The 27,146-nt window shown below is 45.9% G+C and overlaps 2 protein-coding genes across 7 annotated transcripts in view; both read right to left on the bottom strand.

Annotated features, from left to right (window-relative positions):
* Window positions 1–27,146, bottom strand: part of LOC138738590 (glucose-6-phosphate exchanger SLC37A1-like) — a 91,132-nt gene that overhangs the window by 34,646 nt on the left and 29,340 nt on the right. For 5 of the 6 annotated variants that reach the window (XM_069889108.1, XM_069889111.1, XM_069889110.1 and 2 more), the window contains 6 exons: window positions 21,119–21,248; window positions 6,916–6,994; window positions 5,019–5,154; window positions 2,227–2,303; window positions 1,976–2,142; window positions 99–136 (listed from right to left, as the gene is read on the bottom strand). In XM_069889108.1, coding sequence (XP_069745209.1) covers window positions 99–136; window positions 1,976–2,142; window positions 2,227–2,303; window positions 5,019–5,154; window positions 6,916–6,994; window positions 21,119–21,248 — 627 coding nt within the window. The remainder of the gene's footprint in view (window positions 1–98; window positions 137–1,975; window positions 2,143–2,226; window positions 2,304–5,018; window positions 5,155–6,915; window positions 6,995–21,118; window positions 21,249–27,146) is intronic. The other variant, XM_069889113.1, reaches the window with a different exon arrangement.
* LOC138738589 (uncharacterized) lies at window positions 13,688–21,108 on the bottom strand. Its single transcript, XM_069889107.1, has one exon. It carries the CDS (start codon window positions 19,666–19,668, stop codon window positions 15,232–15,234), a length of 4,437 nt encoding a protein of 1,478 aa, XP_069745208.1. The 5' UTR covers window positions 19,669–21,108; the 3' UTR covers window positions 13,688–15,231.

Raw genomic sequence — 27,146 nt, forward strand, 5'->3', positions numbered from 1 at the left:
GCAACTGTCACACCAACCAAACAGGGGGATCCTACACAATACAGGCTGGTTATTCAAGGTTCTTATACTGTATACATTGATATTCATAAAGTACTCACCCGGGTTCGGGTCAAACCACATCTCACATCTTGTGGATCTGAAGAAAAGAGAAATTTTGAGGAAACAGGTCTTTTGCACAAAAATAATACTGATATTAAGCCTACATCAGAATTGTAAACATCAGAACAAACTTTACCTAGTGATGAACCCATGCTGACCCTGCTCTGGGAGTGTGCAATGGGACAGTATAGAGGGAACTTCACTCTGGATCTCACCTGTGCTGTCCCTACCCTGGGAGTGAGTGATGGAACAGTGTAGAGGGAGCTTCACTCTGTATCTAACCCGTTATGTCCCTGCCCTGGGAGTGTGTGATGGGACAGTGTATGAAGTTATCGAATGGTTCCAGTACCAAGAAGCCCATTTGTCCATCAAGCCCTCCTTAGCTCTATGTATAGCAACTCTATTCATCCCATTCCTCACTCTTTCCCCAGCACAACAAGTCATTTCCCCTCGTTTGCCCATCTAGTTCCCCTTTGAAAGCCATCAACAGGAGTCACAATTCTGTTCCAAGGTTTGCAACTATTGTGAATGAGTAGCACTTTAAATAGATTAGCACTTTAGCACAGGTTTCAGATTATCAGACGGATAATATAGAGAATTTAAAATTCTAATCAGTAAATTATCCCACCCTCTGCCTTCATTATAAAACCAATTTGTCATTTTATACAGAATATATTGAGAAGGGATCTTCTGCAAGCAATCTGGCAGGCCAACTCTATCATTTATTTTAGCCATATAAAAAAGCACATTTTCAGAGCCTAGAGTTGCAGTGAAACAAAAGATCATGCAGCATCAAGCACAGTTGGCCTGAGAGTACAGTGGTGGGGTTCATTCAGGAGCCTGACGGATGTGGGGAAGAAGCTGTCTTTAAGCCTATCAGTGTGCACTTTCACACTCTTTAGCCTTCTTCCCAGAGGGAAGAGGGAATGTGTCCAGGGTGTGACAGGTCCTTCCAGCTGACAATTTACCAGTCCATCTCTGCGACAGATGTGATACAATACTACACAGACCGCATGTTTTTAATGGAAAGCTCTCCATTAAAGCCTCACCAACATCCCAAGAATAAACAGACTTTTGAATTCCAATGATTGCACAAGTCCAGAATTATAGTTGCAAGATCAGTTGAAATTGTCTTGTGTATGGGCAAGTCAAGCATTGTTTCAAGCAATTAATGAGAAGCTGGAGGGACTCAGCAGGTCATGCAGAGAGAAATGGTCAAAGTTTCAGGTTGGGGCACTTACTTGAGTATCATTGACTTTTTCCCCTCAGAGATGCTGCCTGACCTGGCAAGACCCTCCTGCTTCTCAAGGCTCGCTCATTATTCCAGCATCTCCCATTCACACGTTCCTCATTACTTAAAGCATATTTAGAACCATGGAAAATTACAGCACAGAAACAGGCCCCTTCTAGTCTGCGCTGAATCATTTATCTGCCTAATCCCACTGACCTGAACCCAGACCATAGGCCCTCAATACCTCTCCCATCCATGTACCAGTCCAAATTCTTTTTCAATGTTAAAATTGAGCCAACATTCACCACTTTAGCTGGCAGCTCATTCCACACTCCCACCACTCTCTGTGTGAAGAGGTTCCCCCTAAACTTTTCCCCTTTCACCCTTAATCCATGTCCTCTGGTTTGTAGCTCACCTACCCTCAGCAGAAAAAGCCTGCCTACATTTACTCTAACACCCTCATCATTTTAAAAACCTCTATCGAATCTCCCCTCATTCTTCTACGCTCCAGGGAATAAAGTCCAAACTCATTTAACCTTTCCCTGCAATTCAGTTCCTGAAGACCTGGCAACATCCTGGTAAATCTTCTCCGCTCTCTTTCTTCAAAAAGATCATCTTTGTTTAATCCCCTAGTATTATACTCACGTTCAATGAGGAAAAGGAAGCAAACCACTCCCATTGCAGCAACAATGATGCCTGGGACCACAAAGGACATGCCCCAGCAACTGGAGACCCAATGGGCCGCGATCAATGAGCCCAGGATGTTTCCCACAGAGGTGTGAGAATTCCAGATCCCCATGATCAGGCCCCGCCTGCCATGTGCACAGAAAACACAGGAGTTACATTTACAAACAACAAAACCAAGCACAAAAAAGTATCATTAGTTGGTTTCCTACCTTCCTTTTCCAAACCAGTTCCCGACGCAGGTCACCACACTGGGCCAGCCTGTTGTCTGCACAAGACCATTGGCAACCTGCGAGGCAAAGCCATCAACATCAGTGCCAACAATATAACACCCCTAACTATTGAGAGAATCCACAGGGAACGCAACCGTCAGACAGCAGCAGCAATCAAGGATCCACATCACCCAGCACATGCTCTGTTCTCATTGCTGCCATCAGGGAAGAGATTATAGGAGCCACAAGACTCATGCCACAAGGTTCAGAAACGGCTGCTACCCCTCCACCATCAGAGTCCTCAACAACAAACTCAATCAGGGACTCACTTAAAGATTCTTACTTGTGTTCTTTATTGAGTTTTTTTTAAACACTCTGTATTGCAGTTTGTTTACAAGTATATTTATATTTTTGAGTAAGTTTTTTTTGCACTGCCAATAATTCTGCCTCGCCCGCAGGAAAAAGACTCTCAGGGTTATCTGACAATAAATCTGAACCTCAAACGTCAGAGGCAACCACATAACGATTCACTCTGAGATTCGCTGGAATGAGCCATTCAGCATGGTACTACCATTGGTTAAAATCATCTTCAATAATTAACCACAGACTGGAGTGAAACAAAAATCAGCAGACACTGTGGTTGAAGTAAAAACAAAATTCTGGAGAAACTCAGCAGGTCAAACAGTGTAGTTTATAGAGCAAAGTTAAAAATACATAAAGATACAACACCCAATATCCCGAATACGCCTGAGATTGTCTGATCTCGAAAGCTAAGCAGGCACAGTTCTGGTCAGTACCTAGAGGGGAGACTGCCTAGGGCCACCAGGTGCTGTAGGCTTCTGTGCGCGACACTGGACAAAGTGGCGACTCTCTGTCCGCCTTATGGTAGACAAAAATTAAAGAATTTCATGTTTGTTACATCCTAAATGTAGTATTACGTGACAAAAATGGAACCTTCACCAATGCTTTGGGCTTGAGCCCTTCATTGAGGCATGAGCAAAAATAGGCAGGCAGCTGAATAAAATGGTGGGGAGGAGCATGGTCCCTCAGGCAGGAGGTAATAGGTGGATAAGGGAGGGAGGGCACAGCAGCAAACAAGGGGGAGGGGGGATGGCTCTGTGAATGCAGAGGGAAAGGGGTGGAGAGCTGGAGGAAAGGAGACAGAAGGCTGGAGAAGAGTGGGAGAATGGAGAGTAGGCTAGCAGAGACTAGAGAAGTTGATGTTCATGCCATCCAGATGGAAAGAGAATTAACAACAGACGTTCTGCATAGATCACATTTAAATGGACACTTTGCATCTATTTGGCTGGAGTCTAAGTCAAAATAAAGAGTCCGTTAATAGTTGTGCTTCATCTATGGTGTGCTATTTTGGGGGGTATGCCAAGGGGGCAAGATCACTCCCAGCAGAGAGAAACAAGGAGCTCAGTGGCATCTTGATGGGGCTTTCTGAAATAAGAGGTAATTCTGCCTGGCCCTCAGAAAAAGAATCTCAGGGTTGTAAATGAGGTCATTATGTACTCTGACAATAAATCTGAAATCTGAGGAAGCAAACAACCAGTGCAAAGCGTTCAGGGTTTGAGGGGGAAGGGAAAGATGAGAAACAACACCAGATGGAAGTGGGGATGTGCAAAAAATGAGGAAATTGGAAGAATGGAATAGAGCAGGGAGAACAGACAGAAATAAAGCAAAATTTCAAGTCAAGTTTATTGTCATCTGATTGCACAAGTACAACCTGACGAAATAGCATTCTCCGGTCCTCATTGTGAAACACAGACAAACAACCAGACATAACACACATACAGACAAATAATATGCATGCAGGACAAGTATTCACATATACAATAAATAGGTAATGTTTCAGAATATGAAAGTCTCAGATGGTTAGTGTGAGTGGTTCCTTTGGTCGTTCACCATTCTCACTGCCCATGGAAAGAAGCTGTTCCTCAGCCTGGTGGTGCTGGCTCTGATCCTCCTGTATCACTTCTCCAATGAGAGCAGATGAAAGATGGTGTGTGCAGGGTCTTCAATTATTTTTCATGGCTCTTTAGACAATGATCCCAGAAGATCACATCGATGGGGGGAGGGAGATTCCAGTGGTCCTCTCTGCTGCTCTTATGATCCTGTGGATTGACCTCCAATCCATTTCTCTGCAGCAGCTGTACTACACTGCATTCTCAATAGAGCTCCTGTGGAAGGTTGACATCATGGTGGCAGGCACCCTGCTTCATTCTTCTCAGGATGTACAGTCGCTGTTGTGCCTTCCCGACAAATGAAGAGATGTTGAGTGACCACGATAGGTCACTACTTAAGTGAACTCCAAAGAACATAGTGCTCTCTACTCTCTTCACGACAGAGGTGTTGATATGTCCTCCTAAAGTCCACGATCATCTTCTTCAGCTTGTCCACGTTTAGGCTCATTTTGTTACCTGCAATGGATAACTCAACAACGCAATCCCAGTTTAGGTGTAAACCCCCACTGTCCCAGCCCGCCTCGCACTCCCCACTGGCCCAGCTCATAGCGCACTCCCCACTGGCCCAGCTCATAGCGCACTCCCCACTGGCTCACCCAACAACACATTCTCCATTTACATGGTCTGCTCTATATATTCTGTCCAATCAAAAGTTCAAATTCATTGTCAAAGTATGTACATGACACCACATACAACCCTGAGATTTTCTTTTTCCTGTGGGCCAGGCGGAAATTTTACTTGTTGGAAAATGCATGGTCAGGAACACACCTCCATAGACACAGCCTTTTACACTCAAATTAAATGGACAACTTTCCAACTCACCTGAATAAATAGGTAGTACTTCAAGTTGTGAATGCTGTAGAAATATCCCATGCCAAATAGAGCAGTGAATAAACCACTGCTCAGCATCCCAAAGGTCAGGTACCAGCGGATAGATAAACGTTCGCCAATTATTCCACTGCCAGGGAAAGAAACAAAGATCACTCAGATTAAAGGAAGAAAGGAGATGCTGAGAAGGGCAGGAAGTACTTCACCACAAACTCTTCACCTCATGAGCTGCTTCAAGATCCAATGCTTTCACCTCTCTGCACACATCAAAATCAATAAGGATTGAGTTCAAGAATTCTCTGAATAATGAGGATCATGAGGAGGGATCTCATTGAAACATTTTGAATGGATAGAGTATATGTAGAAAGGTTGTTTCATCATGGTGGGAGAGTCTAGAACAAGAGGGCACAACTTCAGGATTGAAGGGCATCCACTTAGAACAGAGATGCAGAGGAATTTCTTCACCCAGAGGGTGGTAAATGTGTGGAATTTGTTACCACAGGTGGTTGTGGAGGCCAGGTCACTGGGTAGATTTAAGGCAGAGATTGATAGGTTCTTGATTAGCCAGAGTATCAAAGGTTATGGGGGGGGGGGGAAGCTGGAGAGTGGAAATGAGTGGGAAAAATGGATCAGCTCATGATGAAATGGTGGGGCAGACTCGATAGGCTGAATGGCTTATTTCTGGTCCAATGTCTTATGAAAAGATACAACTCACAAGGGGAGGACAAAGGGACACTGGTTCCAGCAAGTCAATAGTCAGTTTTGATGCAGAACTTGGTCTTCACTGAGTCATCCACACATGTAATAGATTCTTGATTTCAGGAATATTCACGATCAGGCTCAGTGAATTTATCCCTGTTCAGCAACTCATACAAACCAGATGATGCTAATACCTATTCCCACATATGCATCTCCAGAGAATGTGGCACAGACTGTGGTGATTAACCCTACAGATCATTGATTATTGACTATGGGCATTAATTTCAGGAAATGCTCAGTGCCAAGGGGATTAGCTAAAGTTACAATTTTGCAAGCAAGCCACAGTACAAAGTGAAGAGCTAGAGAGAGATCATTTACAACCCTGAGATTCTTTTTCTGAGGGCCAGGCAGAATTACCTCTTATTTCAATTTTGCAAGCAGGCCACAGTACAAAGTGAAGAGCTAGAGAGAGATCGGATGGGATGTAACAAAGGCAGCTAAGTTTAACTATTTAGGGATTAATTCAGGAGTCTAATAACAGCAGGAAAGAAACTGTCCTTGGATCTGGTGATGCTTGATATCACACTCGTGAATATTCTTCCTGACAGGTGCAGAGTGAAGAGAGCGTGGACAGGGTAGGATGAGTCTTTTAATCTGCTGGCTGCTTTCCAAGGCATTGGGAGTGATAGATGAAGTCGATGGAGGGGTGCGTGTGTGCGAGAGAAATGGAGTCGATGAGGGGTATGACAGAGGGGAGGAGTGTGAGATGGTCGGAGCCATGACCCTGCAGCTTTCGTCCCATGCAATGATTCCCCCTGACAGGGATGTTGGTGATGTGGAGAATTTCCGCAGGCTCATGAGAAAATAGAGGCACTGGGCACTTTTATGGCCAATGCATCAATATAGGTGAACTCGGCCAGGGCACTGGAGATATTTCCCCTTTGGAACTGTCTGCTATCTCCAGCTCAGCACCCGAGTAAGCTCCTCCCCTCCTTTACAACTTTCTTTCTCATGCATCTTTGATCCTGTATCATCCGACTAGGTTCTCTCTTCCAACCACTTACAAAGGGGCGGAGGTGGTCTCAGGAATCAATCCACCAAACCGAGATAGACAGTTCTCTCAGGAAGAAGTGCTGCTACTTAGGAAATTCAGAGCTCTTTTCACACGTGTGGTTCAATGCTGCAGTCTTACCTGGCGTACATTCCAACAGCATAGGCACAGAGGAAGGAGTAGTCCAGAGCCCCCAGAAGTTGTTTATAATTATTTTTATCTATGGTTTAATGCAACGAGATACAACAATTAGATGCCACAAAAAATAACTTCGTAAAATCTTTTTTTGATATTTTTCCCTTTGCCTCCCAGCCACTTCAGAGGTTCACAGGATGAATCTTGGAATGAAAGGGTTTTCATATGAAGAACGTTTGAAAGCTCTTGGTCTTTACCCATTGGAATTTGAGAATAGAGGGGATGGGGAAATCTCTGAAAAATTTTGAACAATGAAAGCCATGGACAGAGTAGATGTAGAAAGGTTGTTTCCCATGTTGGGAGAGTGCAGGACAAGAGGGTACAACTTCAGGTTTGAAGGGTGCCCGCTAAAAACAGAGATGTGGAGGAATTTCTTTGGCCGAGGGCGATGGATCTGTGGAATTTGGCAGTGGAGGAGGCCAGATCATTGGGTGTATTTAAATCAGAGAACAATACGTTCTTGACAAGCCAGGGCATCTAAGGCAAGACAGACCAGAGGGCTCGACTACTGAGGTTATATGAGTGGAACTGAGGAACAGGAAAGGTATGACCACATTCATGGGGTTGCATTAAAGATCACCCAATGGTCAACAAGAATTGGAGGAGCAAATATGTGGAGCGATAGCAGACGGTTGCAGGATACACAAGGTTGTGATAGTAGGAGATTTAAATTTTCCACATATTGACTGAGACTCCCATACTGTAAAAGGGCTGGATGGCTTGGGGTTTGTCAAATGAGTCAGGATAGTTTTCTAAATCAATATATAGAGGTACCAACTCTAGGGAGTACAATACTGGATCTCCTCTTACGGAATAAAACAGGACAGGTGACAGAGTATGCGAAGGGGAACATTTTGGGTCCAGTGATCTTAATGCCACTAGTTTCAAGTTAATGATAGGGAAGGATAGGTCTGGGCCTTAGGCTGAGATTCTAAATTGAAGAAAGGCCAAGTTTGAGGAAATGAGAAAGAATCTAGAATGTTTACTGGCAAGGATATGCAAGATAAGAGGAGGACCTTCAAAGGTGAAATTTTGAGAGTACAGAGTTTGTATGTTCCTGTTAAAATCAAAGGCAAGGTTAGCAGGCCATAGAGAACCTTGGTTTTCTGGGGATATTGGGGATCTGGTTCAGAAGAGAGGGTGTGTAACAGGTATAGGCCACATGGAGCAAATGAGGTACTTGAGGAATATTAAAAATTGCAAGAAAAACCTCAAGAAAGAAATCAGGAAGGCTAAAAAAAACCAGACACTATGCTGGTTTGGCAGACAATGTGAAGGAAAATAGTAAGGGTTTCTACAGGTATATTAAGAGCAAAAGGATAGTAAGGGACAAAACTGGTCCCCTTGAAGATCAGAGTAGTTGGCTTTGTATGGACCCAAAAGATATGGGGAAGATCTTAAATGGGTTATTTTTGATCAGTATTCACTCAGGAAACAGGCATAGAGTCGTGGGAAGTAAAGAAAACAAGCAGCGAGGTCATGGAACCTATACAGATTAAAGAGGAGGAAGTGCTTGCTGTCTTAAAGCAAATTAGGGTGGATAAATCCACAGGACCTGACAAGATATTCTCTCAAACCTAGAAGGAGGCTAGTATAGAAATTGCAGGAGCTCTGGCAGAAATATTTTATATGTCCTTAGCTGTGGAAGTGGTGCCAGAGGATTGGAAGGTTCCTCATATTGTTCCGTTGTTTAAAGAGGGCTCTAAAAGTAAACCTGGAAATTATAGGTCGGTGAGTCTGATATCAGTAGAAGGTGTTCCAAGAGATCAAATATACAAGTATTTGGATAACCAGGGATGGCTTTGTGTGTGGTAGGTTGTGTTTAACCAATCTTAATGAGTTTATTGAGGATGTTACCAGGGAAGTTGACGAAGGAAAGGCTGTAGATGTTGTCAATATGGACTTTAGTAAGGCCTTTGACTAGGTCTCACATGGATGTTAATGAGGTAAGATTCAGACACACAGTATTCATGATGAAGTAGCTGGACGAGAGAAGCCAGAGAGTATTGGTGAATGATTGCTTCTCAGACTTGAGGCTTGTGACTAGTGGTGTTGCTCAGGGATTGGTGCTGGGACTATTGTTGTTTGTCACCTCACTGACAAAAGGCAAAGGAGGAAAAACCCAACACCCAACCCCAACCAACCAATTTTCCCCTGCAACCGCTGCAATCGTGTCTGCCTGTCCCGCATCGGACTTGTCAGCCACAAACGAGCCTGCAGCTGACGTGGACTTTTTACCCCCTCCATAAATCTTCGTCCGCGAAGCCAAGCCAAAGAAAAATCAATGATCTGGATGATAATGTGGTAAATTGGATCAGCAAGTTTGCAGATCACACTAAGATTGTAGGTGTTGTAGATAGCGAAGAAGGTTTTCAAAGCCTGAAGAGGGATCTTGACCAGCTAGAAAAATGGGATGAAAAGTGGCAGATGGAATTTAATGCAGTCAAGTGTGAGGTGTTGCATTTAGGAAGGTCAAACCAAGAAAGGATATACACGGTAAATGGTAAGGCACTGAGGAGTGTGGTAGAACAGAATGTTCTGAGAATAAAGATTATATAATTCCCTGAAAGTGGGTTCACAGGTAGAAAGAGTTGTAAAGAGAACTTTTGGCATATTGGCCTTCATAAATTAAAGTATTGAGTACAGGAGTTGGGATGTTATAATAAAGTTGTATAACACATTGGTGGGGCCAAATTTGGAATATTGTGTGCAGTTTTGGTCACCCAACTACAGGAAAGATGTCAATAAGATATAACAAGGGTAGAGATGATTTACTGGGATGTTGCCCAGACTTTAGGAACTGAGTTACAGGGATAGGTTAGGACTTTATTCCCTGGTGCTTAGAAGAATGAGGAGGGGAGGAGGATTTGATTAAAGTATTTAAAATTATGAGAGGGATAGACAGAGTAAATATAAGTAGGATTTTTTCCACTGAGGGTATGTGAGATACAAACCAGAGGACATGGGTTAAGGGTGAAAGGGCAAAAGTTTAGGGAGAACAAAAGGGAGAACCTCTTCACACAGAGAATAGTGAGAGTATGGAACGAGCTGCCAGCTGAAGTGGTGAATGCGGGCTCAATTTTAACATTTAAGAATTTGGACTTGTACATGAATGGGAGAGGAATGGAGGGACATGAACTGGGTGCAGGTCCATAAGTGGAAAATGTATAGTTTTTTTCCCCAAATGATTATAGTTGCAGTTCCCCACCACACGAGTTAAACAAGTCCGTGGATGGTGGGGAAGAGTACAATACACAAACTGTGTATGGCTCCCCATCATGATTATGTCTTTAGCATGCACAGCAGATCATGCACCGTAATATGATTTGAACCCATGAACTAATTTTAGAGTTCAAGATCATCCCCTCAAGATTGTTCTGATGTTTATCGCAGCATATGAAGTTATTTTTAATATGCTGAAGACCAGTCCCAGGTGACACTGGTAAAGATCCCAGCAATCCTGACAGCAGAGTGAGAAAACATTACTGAATATCTGAAAGACAATGCTGATTCCAATTTCTTGAAATTTTTTGGATACATTGAGCAAGCATCCTCTTGCCAGGTTGTTTTGCTACACAAGGTTCCCTCTGTTTTCCTCCCACCGTTAAAAATGTACTGGGTTTGTCGATCAATTGTGTGTAAGTGGGGGGAACGGGCTCGTGGGCCAGAAGGGCCCGTTACTGTGCTTTGTGTCTAAATTTTAAAAATTAATTAAATTAAAAACATTTAGAAGATATTCGGACAGGGACATGGACAGAGAAGAGTGAGAAGAATATGAGCTGAGCACAGGTAAAAGGGACTTGCTCAGGTGGACAACTTGTTTGGCACAATCATGTTGGACTAAAGGGCTTCCTTCAGTGCTGTAAAGCTCCAACTATATGACTTCCTTGCTCATTGTGTCTCCATAGGACTCCAATGAGGTTGACTCTCAGTTACCTCCTGAAGTAAGAGGCAAAAAGAGATGGGCAGGTAATTCCAGTGATGCTGACACTCATCCTGCCAGAGAGTGGTTAAAAAAATTGCATGGCCTGTCTTGGAGACTAAACTCAGTCTGTATCAGTTCCATTTAAAAAGTAGTCGACTCTAGGGCTCTCCCGCCTAGTTACCAAGAACCCCCATCAAAAATTTGGACATGCAGCATGGTAACAGGCCCTTTTAGCCCATGAGCCTGTGCTGTCCAATTACACCCAATTGACTTACACCCTCAGTACATTTCTTGAATGGTTAAAACCCACGCAGACACGGGGAGAACGCACAAACTTCTTACAGACAGCGCTGGATTCGAACCCATGTCACTGGCACTATAAGAGTGTTGCAGTAACTGTGCTGCCGTAATGGAACATCTCCACCACTTCCTCTGGCAGCTCATTCCATATACCTACCACCCTCTATGTGAAAAACATTGTCCCACAAATCCATGTTAAATCCTTCCTCTCTCTCAAGGCCGTCCATTTCCCTGAAGAAACAGTGGACCAGATTGGCTTCAGTCACGTAATGTCATGTAATTAGTACTGATACTTTCTTTTCACTCTTGTTTATGCCAAATCAACCAAAGTTAAATGTCCATGCTGGGAATCAAATCATCCTCTGGATCAATGGTCCAAGGGGTAAGTCCAGCCACTTAACTAAAATGCTAAAGTGTTCACCAAAACAAAATTTCAGAATAAGAATTTGTCATGAATGTCACAAAAAATTGGGAGGACTCACGTGATGGAGTAGTGGCCGGACGGTGAACTCCAGCCCTCTCCAGAAAAGTCGGGAAAAACAAAGGAAAACACAAAGGCACAGAAATAAAAGTTACAGAAAAGTGAGTATAAAGGTGGAAAGAAGATGGCGACAAAAAAAGAAAAATCGAAAGCAACGGTAAGAAGAGAGGAAGAGAAGACAAAGGAGGAAAAAGGTGAAGGCCTTACCTGTCCGAAGAGGCCCGCTGCGGAGAGAGTAACCCGCTCCCTCAGGTCGGTAAATAATGGACTACAAAAATGGCTCGCAGAGCCGAGTAAAAGTGCGCAACCGCGCATGCGCGATACTTCGTGCAGGCGCGATGCGAATGAAAAAAAACACACCGACGGGAGGGGGGACCAGCTGGGGAGTCAATCTCCACAGCCGGCAACGACAGCTGCAGAACACCTGCAGCAAGAAGAGACCACAGAAGACAATAGAAACAAGAAAGAAGAGGAGGAAAGGGCAACAAAGAAACAACAGATGGTCAACCCAGAGGAAGAAGAAGAGGAAGAGGAAGAGTACAGGGAAATAGAAGAAGAAAAGAAAGGCAAGGTAAAGGATATACTTGCTCTTATTAAAGGATACATGGAGTCATTTAAAGAATGGCAAACACAGGAATTTAAGGATTTAAGAAAAAGAATAAACAACACAGAAGAGAAAATAAATAAAATGGAGATGACCTTAACAGAAATGGGAAAGAAAATGGACAAGATGGAAGAGCGGGCAGTAGCAGCAGAAATAGAGGTAGAAGACTTAAAAAAGAAATTGGAGAAATCTAATAAAAAAACTAAAGAGACACAAGAACTACTAGCTCAAAAAATAGATACAATGGAAAACCATAACAGAAGAAATAACATAAAGATAGTGGGCCTTAAGGAAGATGAAGAAGGCAAGAATATGAGGGAGTTTATAAAAGAGTGGATCCCTAAGACCCTAGGATGTCCAGAACTACAGCAAGAAATGGAAATAGAAAGGGCACATAGAGTATTGGCCTCTAAACCACAACCACAACAAAAACCAAGATCTATTGTAGTAAAATTCCTAAGATATACTACAAGAGAAAAGGTACTGGAGAAGACAATGGAAAAAGTAAGAGAGGGCAACAAACCACTGGAGTATAAAGGGCAAAAAATCTTCATTTAGCCAGATATAAGTTTTGAACTCCTAAAGAAGAGAAAAGAGTTCAATACAGCAAAGGCGATTTTATGGAAGAAAGGGTATAAATTTATACTAAAGCATCCTGCGGTATTGAAAATATTTATTCCAGGACAACAAAACAGACTATTCTCGGATCCAGAAGAAGCACGAAAATTTGCAGAACAATTACAAAAATAGACTAAGGGAGGAAGACGGGTAATGAGAGTTAAAATGATCACGATTGATATGTATGTGGGTAAAGACAAAAATAGACTGAGGGATGAAGACGGGTAATGAGAGTAAAAATGATCACGATTGATATGTATGCGGGTAAAGAGGTATAAGAGTGAATAGAGACAATGAGCATACATGAATGTATCTGTACTTAGAGGAAAATATAGATAGTATAGACAAGAATTAATAAGGGAAGGTAATGGAATAGGGAGAATAAGGAGGGAATTAAAAGAGTGACCTTTGTGACATATGAAAAGTGAAATCTTTTCTGGGGGAGGCTGGGGGGGGGGAAATAGCGGTCACTGCAAAATCAGTTGACGCTTGCGAGTGGATTCGCAAATCCAAATGGAGAGGGGAGATGTGGTTGTCCGACAAGGGATAAAGGACAACTCAGGAGGTGAAGGGGAGATTGGGGATAAATAAGATAGAAATAGGAGAATAAGGAAAATGTTGGATGTTGTAGGAATGTTGTCTTATAAAGAGTTGAAAATAAGAAAACAGAAATGGAAAAGGAGGAAAGGTAATGATGGAAAAATGGAAAGAGAAGATAAACAAAATATAAAAGGGCTACGCTGAACTATATGTCTTTAAATATTAATGGAATACATAACCAAATTAAAAGGAAGAAACTACTAAATTTAAATGAATAAATGTATTCCATTAGAAAAAATAACATATAGGTTAAGAAATAATATTGAAATATTCGAACAAGTATAGGAGCATTACATTAAATACAATAGCGAAAACCTACCGGGGACAAACATTACCTAAGTTGATGGAAGGAGAAGGAAAGAAAAGAATGGACTCAGTAGAATTTCTGGTGTAATTTTGTTGAATGACAACATTGTCTGACTGGCTTAATGCAACCTAGATTGTATACCTAAAATGGATGAGAGGGGGAGGGTGGGGGGGTGGTTTGGGAGGAAAGGGGGGGGGAGAAAAAGTCACTGTATATGTGTGAAAAAGAAATAGTGTATATCATGGCTAATGTGATTTATGGTGTGAAAAATAAAAAAAATTTAAAAAAAAAGTCACAAAAAATTTTGTTTTTTTTTAGCAGTATCACAGTGCAAACATTTATATAAACCACCTTACAAAATAAATAAATATCAGGCAAGAAAAAGGTCAAAGTAAGGTAGTGTCTTTGGTTCATTGATCATTCAAGAATCGGATGGCAGTGGGGAAGAAGCCGTCCTTATGTCACTGAGTGCTCATCTTCAGGCTTTTGTATCTTTTCCTGGTGGAAGAGGGCATGGCCTGGTAGTGGGGATCCTTGAGGATAGAGGCTACTTTCTTAAGACACCGCCTCTTGTAGATATCACAGGGTGAGTGACCAACCCTCTGGAGTGTTTTCTTGTCCTGAGCATTGGCACCTCCATACCAGGCAGTGATGTAACCAGTCAGAATGCTCTCTTCAGTAAACCTGTAGAGGTTTTCAAGAGTCTTTGGTGACATACTGAATTTCCTCAAATTCCTCACAAAGTATAGCCGCTGGTGAGAGTCTTTTTCATGATTGCATTGACATGGAGGCTTCAGCACAGATCCTCAGAGATGCTGACATCCAGAAATATGAAGTTCTTGACCCACTCCATGACTGAGCCCTCGATGAGGACTGGTTCGAGTTCTCTTGATCTCACTGTCATTTGTGGCTAGATTTTAACATCTAGGACTGACAGAATGTTAATCTCTACTCAGTGAGAGCACATCTTTGAGTTGCTCATTCCAAAAGTCTTCTGCTTGGACCAAGTGTGTACAATATGTCAGAGCTCCCTGCAAAATAGACATACTGTGCAGGAAAACAACAGGGGAGAGGGTCAGGAGATGATGCAACTCTTGGAGCCAGACTCTGTCAGTGTAGAGCTCGTCGAAAGAACCAAAGACTTGTTGATCCAAACCAAGGCTTTTATTAGCAAAAGACCGGAGCTCTTCACAGGTGGCCGACCAGTCCGGAATGATCCGACCTGGCTAGGGACACAACCCTTTAAGGCCCAAACAATAGGTGTGGCTTAGCTCTCAGCCAATCGCTGTAAGCACAGTCTAGATACAGTAACTATATACACTATGTACATTGGTGATAGATCTGTACTATCACATTCACCCCTTCTTGGAGAATTGACCCGGGGAAAAAAAAAAACAAAAACGAGGGAGAGAATGAAAAGGGGTAGGTCAAGGACTGTAGCGGTCAGGGGGTCTGACCATCCGGCGTGACCGCCGTGGTGCCGGGATTGGGGTCGCTGGAGTGGTGTCACCAGCGGGCTCATCGGGTGCGACTGCTCCGTCGCTCAATTCCCCAGTCGTTTTGTCGGCAGGGTGGCCCGAGTCATTGGGGTGCTGTTGGTCCTTCTGTTGTGGCACGGGGCCTGGAGCATAAGGAGTTGGGGGGTTTGCTGGGTCTACCGCGTCCTGAGCTAGGTCCCGCACCGAAACAGTGTCCTCCCGCCCGTCTGGGAACTCCACGTATGCGTAATGTGGGTTCGCGTGGAGTAGAGTCACTCGGTCGACCAAGGGGTCATTCTTTGAGTGCCGGACGTGGCGTCGCAAAAGGACGGGGCCAGGGACGGTGAGCCATGCCGGTACAGTGGTTCCCGATTCGGATTTCCTCGGGAAAAGGAACATCCTTTCGTGGGGGGTGGCATTTGTTGCAGTACATAGGAGGGAGCGGATGGAGTGTAAGGCACTAGTGAGAACCTCCTGCCAGTGAGAGGTGGGGAGACCTTTAGACCGGAGAGCCAGTGTAACCGCTCTCCATATGGTGGCATTCTCCCTCTCGACCTGGCCATTACCGCGTGGGTTATAGCTCGTGGTCCTGCTTGAAGCAATGCCACACTCCAGAAGGTACTGTTGCAGCTCTGAACTCATGAATGAGGACCCCCTATCACTGTGGATGGAATTGGGGTACCCGAAGATGGTGAAAATACTGTGAAGGGCCTGTATCACTGAGGTGGCAGTGGTGTCTGGGCAGGCCACAGCGAATGGGAAGCGGGAGTATTCGTCGATGGCCGTAAGGATGTAGGTATTACGGTTGGTCGACGGTAGGGGTCCCTTAAAGTCTACGCTAAGACGCTCGAAGGGGCGGGTGGCTTTGATGACGTGGGAGTTATCCGGACGGAAGAAGTGGGGCTTGCATTCGGCGCACACCGAACAGGCTCGGGTCATGGAGCGGATCTCCTCAATTGTGTAGGGTAAGTTGCGCGCCTTGACAAAGTGAGCAAACCTAGTGACCCCTGGATGACAGAGCGCCTCATGGAGTTTCCGTAGTCTGTCCATCTGTATGCTGGCGCACGTCCCCCTGGAGAGCGCGTCAGGCGGGTCGTTGAGCTTACCAGGCCGGTACAGGATGTCATAGTTAAAGGTGGAGAGTTCGATTCTCCATCTGGCGATTTTGTCGTTTTTTATCTTACCACGCTGGGTGTTGCTGAACATGAAGGAGACCGCGCGTTGATCAGTCAACAGTGTAAAGCGCCTCCCAGCGAGGTAATGTCTCCAACGACGTACCGCTTCAACTATGGCCTGGGCCTCCTTCTCGATCGAGGAGTGTCTACTCTCCGGACCCTGGAGGGTTCTGGAGAAGAAGGCTACAGGCCGACCGGCCTGGTTCAAGGTGGCTGCCAGGGCGAAGTCGGATGCATCGCTCTCGACTTGAAACGGGACAGACTCATCGATCGCGTGCAGCGTCGCAGCAGCGATGTCAGATTTGATTCGATTGAAAGCCGCTGTGGCTTCGGTCGAGAGGGGAAAAGAGGTGGTCTTGATAAGAGGACGTGCCTTGTCGGCGTAGTTTGGAACCCATTGTGCGTAATAAGAGAAAAGGCCCAGGCAGCGTTTGAGAGCTTTCTGGGTATGTGGGGGGGGTAAGTCCATTAAGGGACGCATGCGGTCAGGATCTGGCATGACTATCCCGTTTTCCACCACACAACCTAGAATAGCGAGTCGTGTGGTCCGGAAAACACACTTGTCCAAATTGTAAGTCAGGTTTAGCTGACGGGCAGTTTGAAGAAATTTGTCTAGGTTGGCGTCATGGTCCTGCATGTCGTGGCCGCAGATGGTGATATTGTCCAGATACGGGAAGGTAGCGGTTAGCCCGTTCTGGTCCACCATCCTGTCCATTTCCCGCTGGAAGACCGCGACACCATTTGTGACCCCGAATGGTACCCTGAGAAATTGATATAGCCGCCCATTCGCTTCAAAGGCCGTGAATGGTCGGTCCTCGCAGCGGATCGGGAGCTGGTGGTAGGCCGAACGTAGGTCAATAGTGGAGAAAATGCGGTACTGGGCGATCTGGTTCACCACATCCGTGATGCGTGGCAGGGGGTACGCATCCAGGAGTGTGAAGCGGTTAATGGTCTGGCTGTAGTCGACCACCATCCGTAGTTTTTCCCCATTCTTGACAACCACCACCTGGGCTCTCCAGGGGCTTGAACTGGGTTCGATGATGCCCTCATCCAGCAATCTACGCACCTCACTCCTAATGAATTGCCTGTTTTCGTAACTATATTGCCGACTTTTGGTGGCCACAGGCTTCCAGCCAGGGGTGAGGTTTGCGAAGAGTGCTGGCGGGGCAATCCGGAGTGTGGAAAGGCCGCAGGATTGGCCCCGGGGCACGGGGGCGGGTTGCTTGGGTGCTTCGGGAGTGGGGCGATGGCGATGGCAGACCGAGAGGGGGGCGTGGGGTCCCCCAAAGTGTAGGGACACCGTTTGGAACTGACACTGGAAGTCTAATCCCAGCAACACTGGGGCGCACAATTGGGGAAGGACGAATAATTTAAAGTGGGTGACCGTCACGCCCTGTACTTCCAGCGTGGCGATGCAATACCCCTTTATCCCAGTCGAGTGCGACCTCGTCGCTAATGAGATCCTCTGGGTAGTGGGGATAATGTCAAGTCCCCAATGGAGGGCCAGATCTGGCTGGATAAAACTGTCAGTTGACCCAGAGTCAAATAAGCAATTGGTGTAGTGTCCATGCACTTTAATCAGTTCCATTGCTCTGGTGAGGGGATGAGAGCATTGCTGGTTTAATGTTATTGAAGCAGTTGACAGGCGAGTTTTGCGCGATGACGTCACGCAACGGGATGACGTCACGCAACGGGATGACGTAGTCAACGCTCGAGGAGCAGGTTGGAGAACCTCCCGGAAGTGCTGTTGTGGCGGGTAAATGGTAAGTAGTGGGGTTTGTAGTTGCTCGTGATCGGTGGTCGGGCCCTGGCGGTCGTCAGCGATGGACGCTAGGGTGAGCACCTGGTTGGCCGCGGGGGTGGCTGCGGCGGCGGTAGCGTCGGCCCCGGGGGTGTCTGTGGCGGCAGCAGCAGCGGCGGTAGCGTCGGCCCCGGGGGTGTCCGTGGCGGCGGCAGCAGCGGCTGTAGCGTCGGCCCCGGAGGTGTCCGTGGCGGCGGCAGCAGCGGCTGTAGCGTCGGCCCCGGGGGTGTCTGTGGCGGCGGCGGCAGCAGCGGTAGCGTCGGCCCCGGGGGTGTCCGTGGCGGCGGCAGCAGCGGCGGTAGCGTCGGCCCCGGGGGTGTCCGTGGCGGCGGCAGCAGCGGCGGTAGCGTCGGCCCCGGGGGTGGCTGTGGCGGCGGCGGCAGCAGCGGTAGCGTCGGCCCCGGGGGTGTCCGTGGCGGCGGCAGCAGCGGCGGTAGCGTCGGCCCCGGGGGTGACTGTGGCGGCGGCAGCAGCGGCGGGCGAGAGGCAGGCCATCACCATGGTTGCGACGGTGGGTTGCCCCTTCCGGGTTCGGCGTCTCCGTGACGTCAGGCGTTGCCGTGCAGGGGAGCCCTCGCTCTCATTGGACGAGAGCTCTGGGGAAGAAGAGTTTGAATGGGATAGTGGCAGTTGGGCTTCACACGAGGCACTGTGTTTGCTGGCGGCCATTTTAGACCTACAGACTGCAGCAAAGTGGCCGTTTTTAAGGCACTTCTGGCACCTGGCTTTTCTTGCTGGGCACTGGGACCTGCTGTGCTTGTTCCTCCCGCAGAAATAACATTTTGGGTTCGCACGGGGCAGGGTAGCAGCAGCCGACAGGCCGTCAGGGGTAGGGTAGAAGGGCACTTTACTCACATCAGAGCGAGGGGTCCAGTCCCTAGAGAGCTCGGTGGACTTTAAGGCTGCATCCTCCATTGTGATTGCAATCCGGGCCACGTCCTCTAGTTTTTCTACCCCTTGTTCGAGCAAACGCAGCCTCACTTCGTTCGATCGGAGCCCGGCCACATAGGCATCCCGGACGAGGTCGCTAGTGATCTCGGCAGCAGTTTTGTCCACACAGTTACAGTCCTTGCCCAATGCCTTTAGTACTTGTAAATATGCCCTGCTGGACTCACCGGGCTGTTGCTTCCTCGACGCAAGCATGAGCCGGGCATGAACTCTGTTCACCGGTTGATCATACAGTTCCTTCAGTACCTTTATGGCTGCGGTGTAAGTGGTCTCATCCTGGATGTTCTCGTAGACTCTCAAGGACACCATAGACAGCAATGCTGTTAGACGCTGGTTATCCTCCTCCACCTGAATGAATCTCAGGAAGTTTTCAAAGTTCAGCAGCCAGAAGTTAAAGGCTTTGAAGGCTGTAGCTGACTGTGGGTCGATATCAAGTTTTTCTGGCCGAGTTAAACGCTCCATCCCTTTCAAAAAAAATTCTTTTTGCTAATAAAATTGTAGAGCTCGTCGAAAGAACCAAAGACTTGTTGATCCAAACCAAGGCTTTTATTAGCAAAAGACCGGAGCTCTTCACAGGTGGCCGACCAGTCCGGAATGATCCGACCTGGCTAGGGACACAACCCTTTAAGGCCCAAACAATAGGTGTGGCTTAGCTCTCAGCCAATCGCTGTAAGCACAGTCTAGATACAGTAACTATATACACTATGTACATTGGTGATAGATCTGTACTATCACAGTCAGTATTAAAACATTTACACTTGATGACAAGTTCAAGTTTATACAAGTTCATTTGCCATCCGATTGTACCAGCACAACCCAACAAAACAGCGTTCTCTCATCCTTGATTCTAATTACGATTTATTAACTAAACCGTATGAATCAAGATTCCTTTTATTGTCATGTAATAATACAAAAAAAGTAACATACATGAAATTCATTATCTTTTGCCTGCTGCAAGCAAACAAAGGGTTGCCATTAGCATTGCCCAGTGCCCCTAACAATAGGAGAAAGAGAAGCAAAAGAGAGTCCCTAACAATAGGAGAAAGAGAAGCAAAAGAGATACTGAGTGTTCATGGATTTGCCTACAGCACCCCCACAGCCTCTGCAGCCACACAGACTCCTGTTTAAAGCATCAGCACCTCAGGCTCCAGATCTCAACCTCTGACAAGATCAGGAAGTCTTCAGCACCCAAGGCCCTTCGGGAACCCTTCTTGCCCTCAGCACCCTCTCGAATCCTGATTCCGATACCTGGTCTCACGAGCCAGACTCCAACAGCCCGCAGACTGGTGTGAGTCCTTCGACTGCAAGTCCACCGAGCCCCTGGCTGCTCTGCTGCCATGGTCACCTTCCTTTAGGGTCTTCTCCTTTGGTTCTCTTTCTCAATGGAGGGGGTGGGTCTTCCCCCCCTGATGGGGCTTCTGATGCCCTGCGCTGGTCCGCTGCTCCCCTGGGGTCTGCAACCACTCTTGATCCGCCGCCAAACACAAGCGCAACCATCTTGGGCACAGACCTCGCAGTTGCAGGATGTTTTAAAAAAAAACTGTTGGCTCCTCTAACGGGGTATGTGAAGCCTGTAATATCACAGCCAAGCGGTAGGATCCTGCAGAGCAGCGCTGTGTTTCCCCTCCTCCAGGTCCGCACCAGTGATGTGCTGCCATTACAGCAGCTCTGGCATTGTTTTTTTTCAAATTGTGCTTTACTTCCTATGGATGTTGCATGACCTGCTCAGTTTTTCCAGCACTTTTATGCTTAGCCAATCTGAAGCGCTGCCCTTACTATCTTGCGATTCTGCTCCTCCACCGCTGATCCCCACGTTGATGTTCCTTCAGTTCAGCCTGTAATTTTTTATATTTTTCCAACAAAATGAATATGCTCACAATGAGCAGTTCCTGATCCCAATGTAATCACTCACCAAATGGCTCCCAGCTGCACCATGTGTCATTTGAAAAGGGCTTTCCAAGAAGTTTGGCTTGAATCAAATGCTCCTTGTAGCTGTACAGTTCGATATCATTGGCCTGTGAGCAATTCATGTGCAAAGCACTCTGCAAGAAACACGTTCTGGTATAAAGCATGCACAAATACACCACGGACACAAACATACACCTTCCCTTAGCACTACTCCCTGGATACCATTCCTGGATAAACCTTCAACCAAGTCCTTACATTAATCGGAGACACTTGAGAGGTTGCAGATGCTGAAATCTGGAGGAAAAAATTATTTGCTGGACAAACTATATTTATAGCAATTTTGTAGCAAGGGGTGGCACGTGGTGCTCAGTGCAATGCTGTTACAGTGCCATCGATCGGGACTGGGGTTCAAATCCTGCGCCATCTGTAAGGAGTTAGTACGTTCTCCCCATGTCTGCGTGGGTTTTCCCCGACAGCTCCAGTTTCCTCCCCCCGTTCAAAATGTACCGCGGGGTTATTGAGCATGTGGGTGTAATTGGCCAGCATGGGCTCAAGGGCCGAAAAGGCCTGTTACCATGCTGCATGTCTAAATTAAATTAAACTTAAATTAAAACCTGTAATACATAATGCTGCTGCCGCAAAACAACAAATCTTGTGACAATTAACCCAATTCTGAACTCTGGTGCATCCAAGGCTGAGAAGGGGCCGAAGAAAAGTTTACAAAATTATGAGGGCCGTCGATAGGATGCACAGTCAGAATCTTTTCACCAAATCACACACTTAAAAAAATATACATTTAAGGGTGGGGGTGGGCAGTTTAAAGGAAACGAATGGGGCAAATATTTTACCCAGCTGCTTGATTTCCAGATGGACACATGGATGTAAACAGGATGGAGGATGTGATTGTATGGATTCTATCACCAATGTGTATATGTATATATTGTGGTATAGGATGGCGGTGATTGGCTGAGAGCGTAGCCATGCCTACTGGCAGGTCTTAAAGGGTTGCTCCTAGCCAGACCCAGATCATTCTGGACTGGTCGACCTCCATGTGATACGCTCCAGTCTTCTAGTTAATAAAAGCCTTGATTCTTTCAACGTGCACTACAGAGGGAAAGCTAACAAATGTGTGCATCAGTGTGTTAGTTTGATTTGGGCTTTATGTTCAGCACAGGCACATGGGCTAAAGGGCCTGTCCTGTGCTATGGTCTATAAACTAAGTGGGTTGAGCAACATTGGTTGACATTTTTCTTACCCCACATTGACAAGCATTCCTTTCCTCCCGTGGATGCTGCTCAACCTCCTGAGTTCCTCCAGCTGATCAAATTTTTTTTTTTTTAATTTAAATTTAGACATACAGCACAGTAACAGGCCCTCCTGACCCACAAGCCTGTGCTGTCCAAATACTCCAATTAACCTACACCCTATGTTTTGAAGGGTGGGAGTAAACCATTGTCAGTTTCCTCCCATCCTTCAGTTAATGCAAGGAGATTATCCTTCCCCCTCCTATTTATTGATGTTCAACCCACAGAGCAGAGAAGAACAAGGGGATGCTCAAAAAGCGTTGCCAATTATTGTCAATGCCAGGAAGGCCAGTCACGGCAAAGTAATTTGAGTGAAAAAGGACAAAGATAAATTCTGTCAATCTGGCAGCTGCTTTTGAATCTGCTACATTAATAATGATCATGAGTTTATTGTCATACACATATAAATATGCCTGAAATCCTTACAGCACAGTGAGCACAATGCTTTTACAGCATTCAAATACCACACTGTCTGTAAGGAGTTAGTATGTTCTCCCGGGGGCTCTGATTTCCTCCCACCATTCAAAATGTAGAGAAGGCCACAGAGGGTGCACGAGATGCAGTAAATGAGCTCTTTGGAGGTACAGGTTAAGTGTTGCCTCACCTGAAAGGTCTGTTTGGGACCTCAGACTGTGGCGAGGGTGGAGATGTGGGTGCAGGTATTACACCTCCTTCAATCACAGTGAAAGCTGCCAGGGGGTGGGGGGAATAGGTTGGGGAGGGAAGAGTGCACAAGGAAGTCAAGGACGGAGTGGTCCCTACAGAAGGCTGAGAGGGGAGAAGGAAAATTGTTTCTGGTGGTGGGGACCTATAGTAAGTGCCGGAAATTCCGACAGATAATGTGTTGAAGGCAGATGCTGGTGGGGTGGTAGGTGAGGACGGGGGGATTATGTGTTTATTGTTTATTCGGGCAGGGGGGATGGGGCAGATGAGCAGGGAATGGAGGAGATGCAGGTGAGGGCCAAGTTAATAGTGGCATCTACTCCCAAGATGAGGTCTTCCAGTACAGAGCCTCTGAAATGTCTGCCTTCTTCCACAAGCATGGCTTCCCCTCCACCACTATTAACTCAGCCTTCACCTGCATCTCTTCCATTCCCTGCTCATCTACTCTAGGCCCCAACCCCTAGAAACAATAAGCACAGAATCCCCCTCGTCCTCACCTACCACCCCACCAGCCTCTGCATCCAACACATTATCTGCCAGAATTTCCAGTACTTACTACAAGGACCCCACCACCAGACACATTTTTCCTTTTCCTCCCCTCAGCCTTCTGTAGGGACCCCTTCCTCCAAGACTCCCTTGTGCACTCTTCCCTCCCCAACCATCGCCCCCCCACCCACCAGCACCTTCCACTGTGGTCGTAGGAGGTGTAATACCTGCACCTACAACTCGCTCACCATGGTCCGAGGACCCAAACAGACCTTTCAGGTGATGCAACTTACTCACTCCATCCAGTGCAACCTCTGTGGCTTTCTCTACTTCAGAGAGACCGGTCAGAGATTAGGAGATTGCTTCCCCCAGCACCTCTTCTCTGTCCACAACAAAAGCAACCTCCCCGTAGCCAACCATTTCAATTTTGAGTCACACTCTCAAGCTCACATGTCTGTCCAGGGCCTTTCACACGACCCCACCCTGATCACCTGCAGATTAGAGGAACAACACCTCATTTTTTTGTCTGGGCACTCTCCAACCCCAGGATGTGATCATTGAGTTCACTGCATTCCACTAATCAGCTTGCCTTTTTTCCCCCTCCCTTTAACTAGTTATTCCAGTTCCTACTTCCTTTCTCTCTCTCTCCACTTTGCCTACTCCTTCCCACTCCTTCCTGCATTTCTCCCCCCCCCACCTATCATCTCCCACCCTCACTGCCCCCCTCCCCACTTTTGTTCCTCCACACCTTGATGAAGGGCTCAAGCCCAAAATATTGGTGATGTATCTTTACCTTTGCTACATAAAGGCACTGTTTGACCTGCTGAGTTTTCCCAACATTTGTGGGTTTTTTTTCACTTAACCACCAGTGTCAACAGAATCCTGTGTTTTACCTCTAAATTTAATAACTTGTTTGAAAGAGACCAGAAACCATTTGTCAGACCAGAATATCACCAAATTCAACCCTGAAACATTGGTTACATACCTTTATCTTTGCTACATAAAGTACACTGTTTGACCTGCTGAGTTTCTCCGGCATTGTGTTTTTACTCATCACCAAGCGTTTCACCACCATGGTTTGTCAAATATCATGCTGTGAGAGATGAGTAAAACTAATATAAAAATATGAGAGATGAAGAAAGCTAGTATGGATATATGTGTAATGAATAAAGCCATTATGAATAGGATAAGGATAGATAATAGAATGTAGGAAGTAAAGTTAGTCTGAATAAGATAAGGGTCTTCTAGTCTTAGACAGAATTAGCAAGTTCTGCATATAAGAGTTAGTAACATAAGGTGTGAATAAGGCAGAAAGGATTGCCTAATGCCAAACTCATCCAGGAGGCAGAAGAATGTAAGGAGGAGGGTACTTCTATACCGAAATAAACTGAATAAAAGTTGGGTGAGCCCCAGTGTGTGTGTGTATTCCCAGGGTAAGGGGAAGCACCCAACTTTGCATTGTTGTATAATAAATGTTCTTTGTTCTCAATTTTTGACTCGAGCAATTTCTGTGAAGGTCCTTCTGTTTCTCACAAATGGGGGTTCGTCCAGGATCCCACTCCCTCCACTGACAGAGTGTCTGACGACAAGGGTAGGTGCACCCCGACTGATTCAGGTGGACTCACGGACGGCGGGTGACTGGTCAGTGGATGAAGCAAGTGATATCCGAGAAGAGGCATTGAGAACAAACGACAGGAGGACGTTAAGGAAGCGCGCTAGGAATAGCTACTGGATCCCGGTAAGAGGAATTTTACTTACCTGTTAGTATGGGAGGTGTGAGTAGCAAGGGAAATAGTCCTAAGGAAGGATGGGAAGATCAGATAACTAAGCAAAGTCCATTAGGATTAATGCTATCTGATTGGGGTGCGGGGAGAACCCGCGGGAAAGACAAACAGACCATGGTCAGGTATTGCTGTCTGGAATGGGTTAAAAACCCGATAAAAGGGAATTCGGTATATTGGCCAAAGTTCGGATCCAATGAGAACTGGATGTGTCAGGCATTGAACATCTGGCTCTATCAAAATCAAAGAGATAATATTGAGAGCAGAGAATATGCAGCCTGCTGGCTCAGTGGATCGGTTAATCAACTGGTTTTGAATGAAAAGGAATGTAAGGACAAGAAGGATGAGGAACCTTTTGTCCCTGAAACACAAGGATGGGATGTGTTACATTCCTTTCCTCCACCTTATGCTCCTCCTATGCCGGCTCCTATCTTTCCCCTCTCTCCTATGCTCTACCCTTCTTCACCTTCCCCTCCTCCCCCACAGCTAAAGAAAGGAGAAGAAAGTAGGGGTGGTATGATGACCCATTCACAAAGTACTAGATTACCACCTCTATTGACAAGAGAGGGAGGAGACTTTGATTCAGAAAAGGAGGAAAGGTAATGATGGAAAAACGGAAAGAGAAGATAAACAAAATATAAAAGGGCTACGCTGAACTATATGACTTTAAATATTAATGGAATACATAACCAAATTAAAAGGAAGAAACTACTAAATTTAAATGAATAAATGTATTCCATTAGAAAAAATAACATATAGGTTAAGAAATAATATTGAAATATTCGAACAAGTATGAGAGCCTTACATTAAATACAATAGCGAAAACCTACCGGGGACAAACATTACCTAAGTTGATGGAAGGAGAAGGAAAGAAAAGAATGGACTCAGTAGAATTTCTGGTGTATTTTTGTTGAATGACAACATTGTCTGACTGGCTTAATGCAACCTAGATTGTATACCTAAAATGGATGAGAGGGGGGGGTGGGGGGGTGGCTTTGGAGGAGGGAGTGGGGGGAGAAAAAGTCACTGTATATGTGTGAAAAAGAAATAGTGTATATCATGGCTAATGTGATTTATGGTGTTAAAAATTAAAAAATTTTAAAAAAAAGAACAGTGTGAGACCCTCTGGGAGGGAAGGGCAGAACCCTTTGATTCATTTTCCGGAGAGCAGGAACCTAGACATTATAAAGGAGAGGACAAGCCAGAAATTAACTGGATGAGACCTTTACGGGAAGTTCCCGTGGGAGGGGGTTTCGGTTTCGTAAATGTGCCCCTGACTAGTACGGTGTGTAACTTTAAGAGAGAAATGACCTCCCTGATAGAGGATCCTCAGGGATGTGCCGAACAATTAGATCAATTTTTGGGACCAAATATATATACATGGGATGAGTTAACATCGATCTTTAGGGCTCTGTTCACTTTGGATGAACATGGAATGATTCGCCAGGCAGGGATTAGAGTCTGGGATAGGGAACACCAAGGGGGACCAGAGGCGATACCTGGGGAACTTAAATTCCCCCTGGCAAAACCAAATTGGGATAAGAATACTAATGATGGTCGCACATTAATGGAGGAATATAGGGTTAATCTGATAAAAGGAATCAAGAAATCTGTTCCAAAGGGACAGAATTTTAAGAAAGCATTTGAGGTTCCCCAAGGTCCCGAGGAGACCCCCTCTGCATTTCTGAATAGATTGCGTACGGCCATACAGCAATATGGGGGTCTGGATATAGAATCCCCAGTGGGTGAACAATTAGTATTAACAGGCTTCGTTACAAATTCAGCCCCAGACATTAGA

The sequence above is a fragment of the Narcine bancroftii genome, chromosome 7 (genome assembly GCF_036971445.1).
Source record: "Narcine bancroftii isolate sNarBan1 chromosome 7, sNarBan1.hap1, whole genome shotgun sequence".
NCBI lineage: Eukaryota > Metazoa > Chordata > Chondrichthyes > Torpediniformes > Narcinidae > Narcine > Narcine bancroftii.

Bases quoted from the DNA above. Each gene is read 5' to 3' on its own strand.
- LOC138738589 (XM_069889107.1), bottom strand. From the start codon at position 19,668: ATGGAGCGTTTAACTCGGCCAGAAAAACTTGATATCGACCCACAGTCA.